At 37.1% G+C, this 16,159-nt stretch overlaps 3 protein-coding genes across 7 annotated transcripts; 1 reads left to right on the forward strand and 2 right to left on the reverse strand.

Annotated features, from left to right (window-relative positions):
• Positions 1–1,489: 1,489 nt before the first annotated feature.
• LOC112281682 (plant UBX domain-containing protein 10-like) lies at positions 1,490–3,008 on the reverse strand. The gene is made up of 4 exons (XM_073533519.1): positions 3,003–3,008; positions 2,549–2,701; positions 2,160–2,330; positions 1,490–1,872 (listed from the first exon to the last, which is right to left on the reverse strand). Exons 1-4 carry the CDS (start codon positions 3,006–3,008, stop codon positions 1,636–1,638), a joined length of 567 nt encoding a protein of 188 aa, XP_073389620.1. The 3' UTR covers positions 1,490–1,635.
• Positions 3,009–5,034: 2,026 nt separating this feature from the next.
• LOC112281681 (plant UBX domain-containing protein 10) lies at positions 5,035–8,871 on the forward strand. Of its 5 annotated transcripts, none has more exons than XM_024518477.3 (7): positions 5,074–5,205; positions 5,546–6,225; positions 6,362–6,807; positions 7,005–7,175; positions 7,507–7,710; positions 7,963–8,200; positions 8,583–8,871. In XM_024518477.3, the coding sequence occupies exons 2-6, from the start codon at positions 5,694–5,696 to the stop codon at positions 8,194–8,196; spliced, it is 1,587 nt and encodes a 528-aa protein (XP_024374245.1). In that variant the 5' UTR covers positions 5,074–5,205; positions 5,546–5,693; the 3' UTR covers positions 8,197–8,200; positions 8,583–8,871. The 5 variants fall into 5 exon arrangements, with proteins under 5 accessions (XP_024374244.1, XP_024374245.1, XP_090105897.1 ...); XM_090249771.1 differs by having other exon boundaries at positions 5,084–5,205; positions 5,635–6,225; XM_024518476.3 differs by lacking the exon at positions 8,583–8,871 and having other exon boundaries at positions 5,035–5,205; positions 7,963–8,465.
• A 3,973-nt stretch (positions 8,872–12,844) lies between these two features.
• On the reverse strand, positions 12,845–13,690 carry LOC112281048 (uncharacterized). The gene is made up of 2 exons (XM_024517202.3): positions 13,434–13,690; positions 12,845–13,309 (listed from the first exon to the last, which is right to left on the reverse strand). The coding sequence occupies exons 1-2, from the start codon at positions 13,593–13,595 to the stop codon at positions 13,094–13,096; spliced, it is 378 nt and encodes a 125-aa protein (XP_024372970.1). The 5' UTR covers positions 13,596–13,690; the 3' UTR covers positions 12,845–13,093.
• Positions 13,691–16,159: the final 2,469 nt, after the last annotated feature.

Genomic DNA, 16,159 nt, shown 5'->3' on the forward strand with positions numbered 1-16,159 from the left:
TATTAATGATGTCATTAGATTAGTAATAATATTATTATAGTAAATCTAATGATGATAGAATTTTGTAATATTAAGTAATTTATAGAATCTAAAAATTAAACATCACATTCAAAAAATTATTTCAATACTATTTCAAATTAGATTGGTCATAGCTCTGCAATTACCTTATGGATTCTTTTCAACTTATCAACAATGTTTTTATCAATTGTAAAATGGATTACAATTCAAATCATAATCACAATGGTAGCATGAAAACAATGGGAGATTTTACACCTTGATGTGAAAGTTGCATGCTTAAACAAGATTTTGATCAATGAAGTCTACATGACACAACCCAAAGGCTATGAAGATAATAATTGAAGAAGTTTTGTATGAGGGTTGAGGTGTGCCATCTATGGCTTGTAGCAATTTGGACACATATACTACATTAAAATTGATACTTACATCACAACCATTCCATCAAAGCAATATTAATTATAACTTGTACATTAATGTATCCACATCCAAATCCTGCACATTATTGATTCTTTATGTAGATGACATAATGTTTATAGGAGATGATACCATAGATATCCAAAAAACCAAAGAAGCACTAGAAAAGAGGTACAAAATGTTGAATTTAGGCCAAATAAAACTTTATGTAGGACTACAATTTGTCCACGCACCTAAACACATGTACATTGCAAACCTAATCAAGAAGTTCTGCCTACAACGATGTAACCATTGTACAACACCAATGGAGGAGTCAACCCAGCTACATTTCAGCATGGATTCTTAACCAGCAGATGTCGACGTATACCAAAGTTCGGTAGGAAGTTTAATCTTCATTACCCACACCAAACTCAACCTATCCTATGTTGTCAGTGTACTAAGCAAGTTGCTTACAAATGCCAAGTAGCAGGGTTGACCTAACTCAAGGACACTGGAGCACGCAAAGCTGGATATCAGATGTGGCGGTATGGCTGAGGAATTTGATACGCACTGCACAACTGCGATCGATCTGCTAGCTTCCGTGCCAGTAGAAGCTGGATTTATACTAGTGACTTGCATGACTATAGGGTGCTGGTGATTCTTCATGGGCACGTTCGCAGTGGTCGAGGTCACTGTTTGACAATTTGCGTCTCCAAGCGCTGCATGACGGCACGGCGTGCAGAAGGTATTGAATAGTGGTTTAGTGCAGTTAGGTGGTCTTTTCGTCGAAAGCTTCGCCGCAACGGGATCTGGGTCTGTCTATGTGTCTCGGAATTTCCAGGAGCAGGGTGCCGAGATTCGGTTCGAAGGGGCATGATGTGCGTGCTTGTTGAGGCGGGTGAAGTTGTCGATGGCGAGGTGTGAGGCTGGGAGGATTTTTCTTGTCTTCTCGAGGAGCCCACAATGTCATCGCAGAACGTGAATGTTCAATTACTTAGGATTGAGGCCACAAGGACAGAATAGGTTTTCGAGTCAATTACATGAGCGCACCGCAGAGTCGAAAAATATCTCTTCGGAGTTGTCGGACAATTCGGCCGGCACAGTAATTACACGGCATTTATTCGAGTGAGGGTTTTTTGGACGGCAATTCAATGTAGTCTTAGAGAATTCTACGGCAACCCACGAACCAGAACGGATCGTGCCGTGGACATTATTACCTGTTGTCTACTTATCTTCATCAATCTGGACAAACAGCGTGACCCGAGAATCGAATCCTGCAGCTTTCAAAGTCTTGTCTCGGTTTCCTGAGTCGTAGACAACTCGTGGAAAACTGGAGAAGAGAGTGTATGAAAGCACATCGAAGCACATCAGTGTGTCGACGTAGTCATACACAACCTGCACAGTCGAAGTGTTCAGAAACGTGCGTTCACATAGCTCTCCATTTGGCAGTCGTATACGTACCTGTCACATATCAAGTGACTTGTCAAAAAACACCCAATAGTATGAAACCAATTAGCTGGAAACTCAACACTTCTGCACTGACTGCGCCTGAAAGACGGAACAAATGAATCTTTCACTGAAATACTGATGTTAATCTGATAACTGTTTTTATTTATGTTTTTTTACCAATTCCATAATAGAAATTCATGGGGTTGCTTCAAGTTCAACATGCAATAGCATGTTATGAATGCATAATTTCTAAGATGGATTTATACAAGCGAATGATACACCGAGGAGGTATATCATACTCTGATTACATCCGGGCCAGGCTCGGGCTCAGTCTCCAGAACATCTCCCTTTCGGCGGCGACGGGCATCAAGAGCAACTTCCTTCTTCGCTGCTGCGGCAGCTGCTTCTTCCACTTCCCTCTTCTTTCGTGCTGCCCGCAACGCCTTCTGCCGCCTTCGATCCTCTCTCTCCTGTATACAAAGTAAAATTAGACCTCTCTTATCATCAAACGCCCCGATAAGTTCATTGTTTTACTCATGCTGGCGTAGTAATTTTTTGCCGAAAAATAACGATATCAATCAATCAATTTGTTTGTATGCACCGAAGGGATTGCTCATCAAAGCACAACGTTCATCGAGATGTATTTCACAATCCAACCTAGTTCCTTAACAACGCCGGAGGTAAAAACCTGATCCTGGAGAAGTGCAGCCTGATACTCGGCATCCTGATCTGCTCTTAGCCTACGCCGAGCACGGGCCCGCTCCTCCTCAGCTTCTTGTGAAGCCACTCCATTCTGATCCCTTTCGTCCACGATGACTTCGAAATAACAAACGATTTTGTACTGGGCACAACCGGTTTTTCATACTCTACTAGTTCCAGTCTTGAAACGCACACTTTCAAGAACCTTGTCACCCTATTGCACTCTAGGGCATGAGTTCACCACAATTTCAACAATGGAGACATAATGAAAGATCAAGATATCAAGGTCGAAAACACATGCACAACATGCTAGCATTTCCTTTAGCTTTCAAGCAGGGAAAGCATTTTGGCAGTATGAATTTATCGCAAGTGTTCAAAGGGCCTCCTCGTCATGAAGAACAATTGAAGAGACTCTACGGGCATCAGTTTTGTCGAAAGGATGCCTCCATGTGTAATGTATCCCTAACGTTGTTACATACAGGTACAATTAATCACAAAATAACCCCGTCTTCAGTGCAGCACGAGACATTAGTAACCTGTGATGCCTCATGAAGACGCAGAGTCAGCCAGGGACGAGCCCAGGACTGATGAAAGCTCCACTCGCTACTCCTCATATCTCATCAAGCGGTTTTGCATGTTACTGATCCAGCGCCATTCATCCAGATTGAGCTTGCGGAAACACACTCAAATCCTTTACCCTTTCAGACTAGCCCTCTCAAATCCTGCCAAGTGCTTCAACCTTCCATGGCTTAAAGTTGAAGATCACTCAGACAGACATTTGCCTGCTTCATTAATGCCTTACGAGCTACGGCGAAGCCAATACCGTAAAGCATGTCAATCAGATCTGATGCACTGGTCTCTAAATGTGGCAAGTAAATGCAAAGCACGAAAGCGGTTTGAGCACATAACCGAGGGCTTCAGTCATTCAACACCCGAGAAATCGTGTAGGCACTCGTGTCCCCGAGGCTAAGATTTCTAAGCTCAAGCGCAGCAACATATTCTAAAATATCCAACTTCTCCCACCTCGTCTCAAACCATGTTTGCAACTTCTCCTCTCTTGGTCTCACAACCACGGCCACTTCATGACTTAGACTAAGATTTCGCTTTTTCTAAAGCTCCACATCCTCTTCTACAGTGGTAGTGTACCATCCAACGCTCTTCACCACCCTCATTGCCGAGGAGTCTCGTTCCATTTTTCCAACAAATCGAGGGTTTCTCTCTGCTCAACAAATTCGCAATCGTGTGCAAGATCTGCGTCATTCTTAGCTCCTCTATAACGAATCAGAACCTACTGTCTAGATTTTAAATTTGCTGCAGCTGAATCTGCAAGTGGGTTCCTGTGCATTCCCCTTTATTTCAGATTTGACCATTTTCTTCTTCAAATCACTCTGGGCACCATTGCCGACATCTACTCCACAAGCCGACGGCAAGGTCGTCACTCATTGGGGAGCAATTTAGCGCGTCCGACAGATCTTCAGAAACCCAAAAATACTGCATCAGAGGGAGTAAACACCAGGATCAAAAATTTCAGCCTTCCTTTTCCGAGGCCTTACCCATCAATTTGTCATAATCATCCTCGAGAAATTCGACATGACCAAGAACGGGTCCCAGAAGGTGGGTTTCGTTGCCAACTCCTCATCGGACCAATAGAACGGGGAGTTCATCGTCTTGAGAAGACTGAACAAGTCAGGCCATCATTTGGTATTTGGATTCGAAGAAACGTGAATAATGAGTCATTTTGCCCTTACATTCTGAGTCACCCAGCTGCGGATTGTTTTCTGCATTGTTACGATGTCAGCAGACTGATTCCAAAAAATCCTGGATTTGGTCTGTTCAATTCACGGTTAGCCATGCCGCCCAACTCAAAACGTCTGCCACATCTACACATCTCATTGCTTCGCCTTGAACACATTCTGATTGTGCTGACCTTCACAAGCGTTTGCGTCAGCGGCAAACTCGGGTGCTTGACGGAGCCAGGATAAACCTAATGTTATTTTCAGCTACAACTTTGCCCTCGCATAATTCTTTACCACAGATATAGCTCTCAGTGCATCAAGTCGCCGGGAATTTTCACAATCGTTATCAAAGAAACCCTCCAAAAAGGTTGAGATATCTTGTGTAATCTCGGCAAAAACACCACAACCTGGAATCCCAGGCTCCCCAATCTCTACAGCTCCCACATTCAAGTTGTGTTCCTGATCCACAAGCGGAGTGAGGAAGGGTTTTGTGGCCACATCGGAATGCAGAGGTGCACAATACATTGAGCTCTGCAGAGCAACTGAATAGGAACCTAGTTTGGAGAAGATCATGCGTCAAGCTTGGTTTGAGACCATGCGGAAAACCGGGAATCAAAGTTTCTTCCAATGATAGAATCTAGAGGATATTTCTACTCAAGCGATGAATATTTTTATGCACTTTTCGTCGGAAAAAATATACCAAAAGGGTTAGTGAAAAACCGTGTGATAAAAGTATCGTGCATGAGTGGGCCAAGGGGAACTCTATGATTCTACGCATGCTCTTACGCGCAGTCCGGCTCCATTACACTTCTTCCCTCCACTTCCTTCAGTTCTCGCTTCTTGCTGGTTTAGGCGAAGCTGCCTTGAAGCTCTTATGCCCTTGCTGCGTTAGCCTCCTGTGCTATCTCTGGTGAGTTTTGCGTGCTCAAAATTTCGACATTTGTGATGTTCCCTCTCAAAGGCAGTTTGATTTGGGAATAGGGTTTTGTGGTGGTTGCTGTGGAGTGGCCCTCGGATGTGTGCACTTTGAGTCGGTGCGATCAGGGATGGGCGTGTGGGTTTGAATAAAAGAACTGGGTGTTCTTGATTGCTTCAATTTTTATGAGAAACTTGAAACAACCCACTGTCTTCTATGTATTAGGGGTTTTTCGCGGGAATTAGGAAAAAGAACAGGACGTTGGTTGTAGTCTGTCTCACAGGGGTTCATTGTTGCAATTAAACTAATACCCCGGACTTCAACTCACTTTCAGGATCGGGTATCAAGAACGCGTGCATTGGAGATTTTGTATTATTGTATCAACAGGTTCAAGAAATTTGATGGAAGAAGTGTTGTGAACAGGTTCGCCAAGCGTGTAGCTATTTGAAATCAAGCTAAGTGCTCATCTCTTTGGTTCTTCCATGGCGGACAACGACATGGACCAACAGAAATTAGCATACTTCCAAGAAATCACGGGCGTGAAAGACTCGTCTCTCTCGCACCAAATCTTAGATGCGTATGGCTGGGACCTCGATTCCGCAATACAGGCCATGGTGGACAAAACGACGAACGTAATCCCTGAGTACGAAGAGAGTATGCGTGTGTCTGCTAGTACCAATTCCGACCCACAAACAGTTGTGCAAGCTAATACTGCAGATACAAGTCTTGGAATAGTGTCCACCAGTTTGTCACCCCCGTCCCACAATCCCTCGCCTGGTGGAATTCAAGTCACTGAACAGAGTTTTGTAGACGACAGATCGTTATTCGAACGAATCGGTGATGGGGAGCACTTTCAAGGGCCTTCTGCAGGAGTGGAGAGTTCCGATGGTACAACGTTTGTTTGGAGGGTAGTGACACTACCGTTCACTATCTTACGTGGGAGTTATAATATCATATATGGCGCCTTTGGCATAGGTATTTGGATGGCAAGAGGGCTTTTCAGCACTGGTGTAGGTATGCATTCAAATAATCCTTGTGTCACTGCTGATTATGTCCCTTGATTGTCTAAGGTTTCGCTTTATTCAATGTCTATGGCTATGGCATGTCTTAGAGCTTTCGAACACTGACAAATATCCTCTATCATATTCAGGTTCTTTGCGGTTGACTGAGGCTCCTAACCAGACCCCTGCTACTGCGGGCGGGTCTCAGCCAAATATTGCTCCCATTGTTTCAGTACCATCAGGGGCATCCGAGGCGTCAAATTTCTTAAGATCATTTGAGAGGCGCTATGGTGACTATCATCCAGAGTTTCAAGCCGTCAGCTTCATGGAAGCCTTACGAAGAGCTGGCCAGGAATATAAGTTCCTCTTTGTGTACCTGCACGCCCCGCAGCACGTCAATACTCCAGTCTTTTGCGAGACCACTCTTCGTAACGAAGCTGTCGTGGATCTCATCAATGAAAATTTCATTTCGTGGGGTGCGGATGTTCGCAATACTGAGGGATATCAAATGAGCAATAGTCTGAATGCTTCTACGTTTCCATTTTGTGCTGTGATTGCTGGCTCCTCCAACCAACGCATTGCGGTTGTCTGTCAGGTACAGCTGCATGAGTGATTGAGATCAATGATCTCAGCCAAAAGCTAACCGCTTCTCATGGGACTTTCGTATTCGAATTCACCAACTATTAAATCGTGGAAATTGATTTTTTGTGCTGCCCTTGAGTCGGCCGTACGGCTATTTCCTGTTATTTGTTAGAGATAGTTATTAATGTGTTCAGATTTTATGGATACCAGGTGGAAGGATACCGGACTGCAGGAGAGTTACTTACAATATTAGAGAATGTAGTAGAAGAAGAAAGTGCGTCTTTGAATGCCAGTCGACAAGAGCAAGAAGCACGTGACTTGAACTGCCGTTTGCGTGAAGAGCAAGATGAGGCCTACAGAATAGGCCTTCAGGCTGACCAGGTTCGGTCTTGTACTTCATTTCGTCTGTTTGGACACTGAGGAAGTTTAGCCGTGTGATCCTTTTTGAGTACTTGGTTCTCGTGTTCTTGTACTAATACCTCAAAGCTTTCACGAGAATTCGGGTTCTCCAATGGACTATAACCTGGGGATAGGGACGCACGTTTTGCCGAATATTTATGGCACATTTTAAATTTGAACTGTCTGCATCTTGTAGACCTCCCATTTAGTTTCAGTTGGCGTTAGTACTGTCGCTTTCTCATGTGTTTCTGTCAACTGCCGGTATTCTTAAGATCAGTGTATCATCTGTTTTCACTGGAACAAATCGATACAGGAAAGGGAACGAAGAGAACAAATCGAGGTGGACCGAGCTGCCAGAGAAAAGTTTGATGCAGACCAAAAGAAAATACAGGATGAGAAAGAGGCAGCTCAAGCCGCTCAAATTTCATTTCAAAAAGAAGCCAACTTAGCACGCCATCGGCAGGACTTAGCTTTTAAACTTGGACCAGAGCCAGAGAAAGGAGCAGATGTCACTCATGTATGTGTAGATATTTTTGTTTCTTTATCAAACAAGCAGCGTAACAAAAATTTCGGTCACTATGTCGCCTCTTGTTATTGTGAATATGCCATTGTATGGGTGTTCCTGACTGATTATTTTTTATGGTTTCCTTATGCTTGCCTTATCTACCTTGAACCATCTGAATTCTCTGTGTTTTTTCTTCTTTTTTCTCCCTATTATTTAAAAAGAAACTATACTGATAATCTGTTTTCTTCTATTTATTATCTGCAGGTGGCGGTGCGTTTGCCATCAGGAGAACGAAAAGAACGGAGGTTCATGAATACCACTAAAGTGAAGGCTTTGTACGATTACATAGAATCATTACATAGCTTTGAATCTGTGACTTTCCTTCTCATTTCAAATTTTCCTCGTGTAGTGTATGGCCCCGACAAGTTCGAATTAACACTGAACGATGCAGGGCTTCACCCTAGCGCGAGCCTCTTTGTACAGGTGCAAGAGTCTTAACTAGGTGAAACTTCTAATCCTGTACTTCAGTTTTCTGCAGGAGCACATGGTTTTTCCTGTTTGCTTAGCTAGTAATCATACTAAAAGGGGTTGTTTCTTGAGTTGAGTGATTTACATGTACATTAGGACCAGAACAAACCCACTTTGAGGATACAATTTTTGAGCAATAGTATTCACCTTGTAACACAACCACTGGTGAAGCACTGTTTTATACATCTCCCTTGTGGTCTCAAAAAAAAAGTTTGTGAAGTCTAGTTTGTCGCTCAAAAGATCTCTATTTAGTAACTGATTGCATTACTGACATGTGTCGTTCCCTAAAAAATGTATGTATTGCATGTAGAGGTGGAAGCAATCTACATAAAAAGAATCGTTGTGTTTTATTTCAGGGCTTGCTTCTGAACTGGGAGCGCATTGAAGGTGCTTGATATTTTTATTAGAGACCGACTCCTTGACACTTCTGTAACAATTACAACACCATTGGTAGTCATATAATTATGTAGTAGGTCCTCTGCTGATTATGTAAAAAGCGTGCCGACATAAAGTAGCTAACTTAATTGCACCTCAGTTGTAGTATGTGAAGGTGTACTAAACATTGATCCTAGATGATTTTAGAGAAGATACAGTTTCATTGCCACCAAGTAATTAATAAATAACAATTAAAATTTTGATTCTTCATTAGAATGTTTTCTAATAGAGCAAATCGAATTGTTGCACAACAATTAAAGTGGGTGTTGAAGCATAAAAGGTACCTTTATCAATTCTATATCGTTTATAGCTCTGGACCCAATAACATTCTTACATGTTTGTCTTGAGAACCCTGAAAGGCCGGTCCAAAATGAACCTGACGGAGCCACAAGAGAAATGATGATTTTGTTTTTGTAATTTAGGAAAAGTTAATGAAGCTATTTATTCTTTTGTAGGATTGTCAATATTTATATGTTCTTTAAATTAGTCAACTGTATCAAATATATAATAATATAAGTTAACTAGAAAATAATTCAATACACATAAATACTTCAAGACATTAAGAAAATATCAAGTAAATGTTCATTTGAATTGATTTTCAAGATGGCATTGATTTGGTAATATAAAAAATTGTTTTATTTAATAGAGTTATGTAAAGATTAATTAACATATAAAAAAGCCTCTGATAAGCAATAATACATGTTTATTTATTAGTTCATTTTTATTAAGAAAAAACACCTCACTTTACTTTGTGAAACCTAAAGTATGTACTAATTAATTAAACAAGCTCTGAATTTAACTACAAAATTAAAGATACAAAAATAACTCAAACTTAAATAGTCTATTTTGTACTAAATTATAATTGTGTTTCTAATATTAAAAATATATATAACTAAGTATACTTATTATATTACATATGCAAAATATGCAATCTTATATTGTAAAAAAAAAAAAAAAAAAAAAAAAAAAAAAATTATGTAAGTTCAATGCTCAATCTTGCTTATACTCTTTCTATCACTTTTTTACATATAGTTTTTTTAGTTTAAAAATAAATATTTTTGAAATATATATAAAAATAATATTCAAAGTATCATGGTAGAGGACATATTTTTACTTGATCAACTTCTATTCTAAATTATATTTATTTAATAGTATACAAAACTTTTTAGCATTGCAAAAGCTAAACTAATATTAGATAGAATATGTATATATGTATATGTATATATACATAAACAATTTAATTTTTTTATAAACTAGTTAAAATACCAAATTTTGTAAAGTAATTGTGGTATTAAGCATAATGTCCTTAAATCACAAAAAATATCAAAAACATAAAAAATAATATAGATATTTATGATGTGTCTTGAAAGTGATCTTTAAAATATATATATATACATATATATATATATATATATATATATAGATATACACTTTTATAAAGATGTAATTTTTAAAGATTAGCTAATAATATTACATTACCTTAAATTTACTTATATATGCTTATATTTAGTCCTAAATAATTTAGATGGTGTTTAAATTTTAAAACTCCTGTAACAATCAACTTATTAATTAATCTATTTAATACATGTAATTTAAAAAAATATAATTTTTGCTAGATTTTAGGAGTGCTAGAGTAAAGTTTTTAAATGTATAAATAAAAGATTTGATATGATCTAATTATTTCAATAAAATTAATAAGATTTAATTAATTTATTGAACTTCAATTAATTAAGCTTGTAAATAGTTATATACAGAATAATTATAAGAACAAAGTATCTTATTTTAATATCATTGTAAAAGTAATAAATAATAAATTATTTTATAAATGTAATAGTAAAGAAGTCATGAAAGAGTTTTGTCAATTAGTTCTTGTATGATTTATAGGACATTCTAGTAATATTTAAGACTTGTAATACTACAATACATACAAATATTAAAAAAATATAGTCTTTTTTATATGAATAGTAATTTATAAATTAAATTTTTACAAAAATATTATATATATATATATATATATATATATATATAGGAAGATAGAGAGAGAGAGAGAGAGAGTGATGTGACTGGTATATATTTTTAGAAGTTAATTTTAAAAAAAAATCAATTGCTCAATATTTCACTAAATTAATTTTTAAAAATTAGTCCAAAAACACAAATTGTATTTAGAATCTCAATAAAAAAATATTATTTAAAAATATTTTTAGAAGATCCTAATTGATGTTGCTAGTCCTTTATATATATATATATATATATATATAGTAGAGATTTCTGTATTATGTATAAAAGAAAAGACTGAACTTTTTAAAAGATATATATATTTTTAAATACAAAGATTTTGTGTGTGTATATATATATTTAGTGGTTTTTCTTTTTCATTTTTTCTTTACTTCCATGTACTACTATAAAGTATCTATAATGGTCAAAGAATAGAGTTAAATAATCCATTCTACTATCTATAAATTTAACATGCTTATCAAATGGTAGAGTATTGATGCTTACATGCAAATATTTTAAGTTAGTATTACCAATAAGTAAAACCAATAATAAAATTTATTTGTATTCTCTATGTCAAATTAGAAATAATCAGAAGATAGTGAAAAAGCTGTCATCAAATATTGTAAAAGAAGAATATTAAAATTGTTGCACCGCCATCTATAATGAGATAATAAAGTGCAATAGTGCATGTATGTATTTAAATTATATTTATAGACATTAAAAATATATATTTGTACAAGCTATTTATAAAAAACAAAAACAAAACAAAATAGTCAATGGTGTTGAAAAATTGAAATACCAATGGTATTTTAATGGCCTTTTTGACATTGAATTACAAATGAAGTACTTATTCTGCATATGTGAACAATATTTTATTTAGAACTTCATTTTTAAAAATAAGACATAATGTATATATATATATATATATATATATATCTTTCAAAATATTTATACCATATCAAAGCTATTGGTGTAGATTTTATAAATTCTTTATAAAAATATTTCTTACAACTTTATTGATATTGAATTTACTATTTGTGTAAAATATAAAATACAAATACTCTAACTAGAAGAACATTGATGTAATACATATTCTCTCTTTTTACAATCAATTATTCAAAGGGCAGGTAAGCTAACCATTCTTTCCCATTACGCTTTCAGACTTCACGACATTGATTCAAAACAATTCAAATATTGAATCGTCATTATTAAGGCAACAAAAATGAAATGGGTGTTAGCACCCATTTTGATTTTGAGCAAATAAGTGGCAACACATAAACTCTTTGATTGTGAGACAAGAAAACACAAGAATATTGAAATAATAATAATAATAATAATAATAATAATCTTATTATCTGATTTCAAAGGGATTATTTACTCCTGGTCCATGCAATTAAATAGTTAAGAAGCAACTTTCTTGATGTTTTGCAACTTCTAAGGTACAACTTAATAGACTTCTGAACTCCATTAACCTACTAGTCTCCTCCTACGAAACCTCCTGACACAATTTATTGAAATATAACGTACAAATCCAGAATACAATAATCAAATCACCATGTTCAAGTGGCTATATATATATATATATATTTGTGTGTGTGTGTGTGTGTCTCACAGTAATTTCATGCGGAAACAATCTGTTGCAAAGCATTCAATCCAGAATGCGAACTTTCTTTGAGACCTCACCGGCTGATACTTCATCAAGAAACACTCAATCCTGAATGTATTTCTGCATTAAGCTCTAGAAATAAAACCAGTATACTCCTCTTCTCCGTTGAGCTTTCCGAAGACTTACACAAATCGTAAAATTTGTAACACTGACTGTCCTCGATAGTAGGCAATTGCCATCCCACATGAGAAAGAGCGCAGTCGGAATAGAATGCGGAAATTCACAGCAAACGGATCTTCCCCACCTTACAGAAGCATGCGAGGCATGACTCTCGAAATGTGAACATACATCACTAAGTGGAACTCAAACTATGCTAGCCTGGAAAGTAAGACTTCGTAAAAACCAAAGCACAGCATCATTTTAAAGATGGTTAATGTACACATCACGTTACAAGAAAAGCTTGAATCCACACTGCGATTGTATGTACATAAACAATGCATGAACTACCCCTTGAAACATTAAAATGACATTCGAACAACTGTCATACAAAGAGGACCGACAGGAAAATCAGACGAGGATCACTTTTGACTCATCCCAGAACTGGAGTTCTGCATTAAAAGTTCTGCATTAAAGAAGTAACAAGACTGTACAGGATAATCACTTGTGAAGAAACTCCTAAGATAGACATTGAGATTGAACTGTGAATAAACCCTAAATTAGCAATCTCACCAGCGCATGCTCACAGAAAAACATCTGAGTCTCAATGTCCTTCGTCATCAAAATTTAAGGTCAGGATTCCAAATGAGGATCCGATGAATGTTCAAGGCAGTTTTACTCAGCCGGAAGAGAAGAATCGCCTGGATTAATCTTCGATTGCATCGCATCCACCTTGGGTTGAACTACAGAGAACAAGAACTCCCTGTCATTAGGATTTGTCGACTTTCCGTCTTCACCGTGTTTAACAACGATCTTCACTGTCCGCCTCTCTCTCATCCACCTCAACATCATCTTCATATGCCGCTTGCTCTTCAACCCGTGATTCTGCATCTACAATTCCCTCACCCAAGTCTTACTCGCTCAATCCAGGGTATTCCTCCCAAACACAAACTCAAAAGTACGAGAAGACAAAAGCAGCACCAGTGAGAGGGAAATAAAAGGGAGCCAATTATACCTGAGAAGCATGGTTCCAGCACTCGGAGACAGTTATCGGCCCGTGCTCCTCAAGAATCTTGTGAAGCGTCTGGGACGCAAGATGCACCTGCTCGCCCAAGTTCTGGACCTTGATGGGGCGAGGGCCTAGCTTTCTGGCCCACAAGACGGCGGTGGCAAACATGGCTTCTTCCTCGACACGATGCTCCTGCTGGTACGCCTGCTGCTGCTGCAACAGCAAGCTCTCCTAAACCCCCAACCTCATAAACCCCTTCTTCAACCCCAGGCCATGATCTCCCTCTCTCTGCAACCCGAATTAAAACCCTAACTCCCTAATCCCCCCACAGCCCGAATGTAGTGGATGGATGAATAATATTGATGAAAGAATTAAGGAGTGATGGTAGATGGATGTATTTTCTCTTCATCCTTGACCTCATCCACCACGAAATACACCTCCCCCAAGTAAGGGTAAGGGAAGTGTGTGACAAAGGGGCAAAGTGGAAGTCATGTTTGTTTGAAAGTTAGTTGCAAGGATGTGGGTATTTTCTCAAGGATGAAGCATTACTTGTCGATTCAAGCATCTTGCATTTATTTGCCATACTTGTTAGCTCATGTGTGTTTCACAAGTGTATTACAAGTAAGAAATGAGGCATTGTGGATACCCTATCCTTTTCTTGTTCTGGTACAAAGAAATCGTTTGTTGAGAACCTTCCTCATTAGGAGTGCACCCAACACCTTAGATCTCTTTTAACCACATTTTTTTAGACAATTGGAATTGCCTTTTTTTCATAAAATGTTTATTTCTGAAGGGTATTTTTATGACATTTTCTAGATCTCATATATATATGTAGGTTATAATATGTATATCTTATTTATAATATATTATGTAATTTTCAATCATTAAGATGTTTTATAACACAATTCAAATTAAAAAGAATGGAAATTTACTTTATATTATTTTAATGTTATTTTAGACTATTTTGTGCAAACAAAATGAACCATGAAAAAAATAAATTTTATAACATTTTAATTTTTTATCAGATAGTACAAAATAATAGTTGATTAAATAACTATATTAAAACCATATGGTAATTTATGACAAATAATTATGTTTATCAAAAGCTATTAATTTTGATGATTTTGATAAATAAAATAATAATAATAATAATCTTTAAATATACCAAAACATTTTAAATCAAAAAGGCTTAGAGATTGAATTTTACAATAGAAGCTATATAGTCAAATGTTACTTTTGAAAAACCCTGCTTTTTATGAAAAAAAATCATTAAAAGAATTTAAAGAATTAGAAAAATCAAATAAGACAAATGACAATATGAGTGCTTGCATATTCTTGCCACCAAAAAAGCATTAGTGTATGATAATAGAAGAGAAAATTAAGTAATAAGAGATTCTTTATACACAAAATCCTAACCTAACAAGTTATTGTTGTAAAAGTCTTGCACAAATCCTATATGTAGTTTAGATTGTTATTGCTCAGAAATCTTGGTCTTTGAAGATAGCATAAAACAAAAAAGAAGCCATGAGATATAGCAAATATTTTTTTAAATTACAATTCTAAATATGTCAAATCACATCTTCATTCTGACAACTATTTAAAAAAATCAAATGGTGGATTTGTTTCAGCAACATTTTAAACAGCTTTTTTAAGTTTGAAAAATAAATTCTTTAAGTTGGACCTATTACTAATTCCAAGAGACAACACTATTCATGCCCTGTAAAAAAAAAAAAAAAATGTAATCAACTTTATCTTGTCCTCTAACTAACTTTTGGATTGACTTTTTTAAAATATATAATCAGAGTGAGACTAGTAAACTTTACCCAATCAAAGAACTTTAAATTTGTGATCTCTTACATTCTCCACTAAATGTGTTTAAAAAATCCCTAAAAATTCAGCTGAATAAAATGTAATTAAATTAAAATTTTGGAAGAAACAATTGAATCGACTACAAGCATCTTCCTTATAATTTTAAAGTGAATAACGTGAAGTCATCTCCGACTCAGAAGTTCCATGGAGCTCCTAGATAAAAAATAAAATTGTGACTAATGTTGCAACATCATGTTCGAAGCTCAAATAAGGAAAACAATTCCCTAGTTGCTGCACTCACTCGAAGACACACATCAATAAAAACAAACATATGTTCGATGAATTCACTCCGACCGAGTCGCAGTTCATCTATCCTTGACAATTGCATCAGATAAGTACAAGAATCGTATTATTTCATACAAAAATCCAGACCACCTATTTCACCATGTTTCATTGTGTTTTACCAAACAATTTCAGAGTGCCTATCCTTGATGTACTCACGTAAGAATAATCTGTTACAATTTCGATTCTCGCGGACGATGCTGAGAATCAACCTGAAGCATCCGCTACCAAATTCGGGGTGCACACTCTCAACCACCTAGGCTACAAAACTCAACAGCGGACCTAGTTTGGCCGAGCGATGCACTCCCATTGGGCATCAGAACTGGCAGCACTTCCGCGGCTGTGCTTCAAGACGTGGAAACAAAACAGAAATCATGTGAGCTTAAGTTTTGAGGTATATTCGACATTTGCCGAATGAAGTTCAAAAACTTCGACGAACTGAAACGGACACGATTCTCGCAGCTCCGGGGTTTTGGCTCTTGCTGAGTTGGACTAGTAAACACAGCTGACTCAGCAGCAAACCCACGGAGATTTGCCACCTAGTTATTTCATGGCGCCAGCTAAGAAAAATTCCAGCTCAG

The sequence above is a fragment of the Physcomitrium patens genome, chromosome 4, assembly GCF_059467195.1.
Source record: "Physcomitrium patens ecotype Gransden chromosome 4, ASM5946719v1, whole genome shotgun sequence".
In the NCBI taxonomy this organism is placed as follows: Eukaryota; Viridiplantae; Streptophyta; class Bryopsida; order Funariales; family Funariaceae; genus Physcomitrium; species Physcomitrium patens.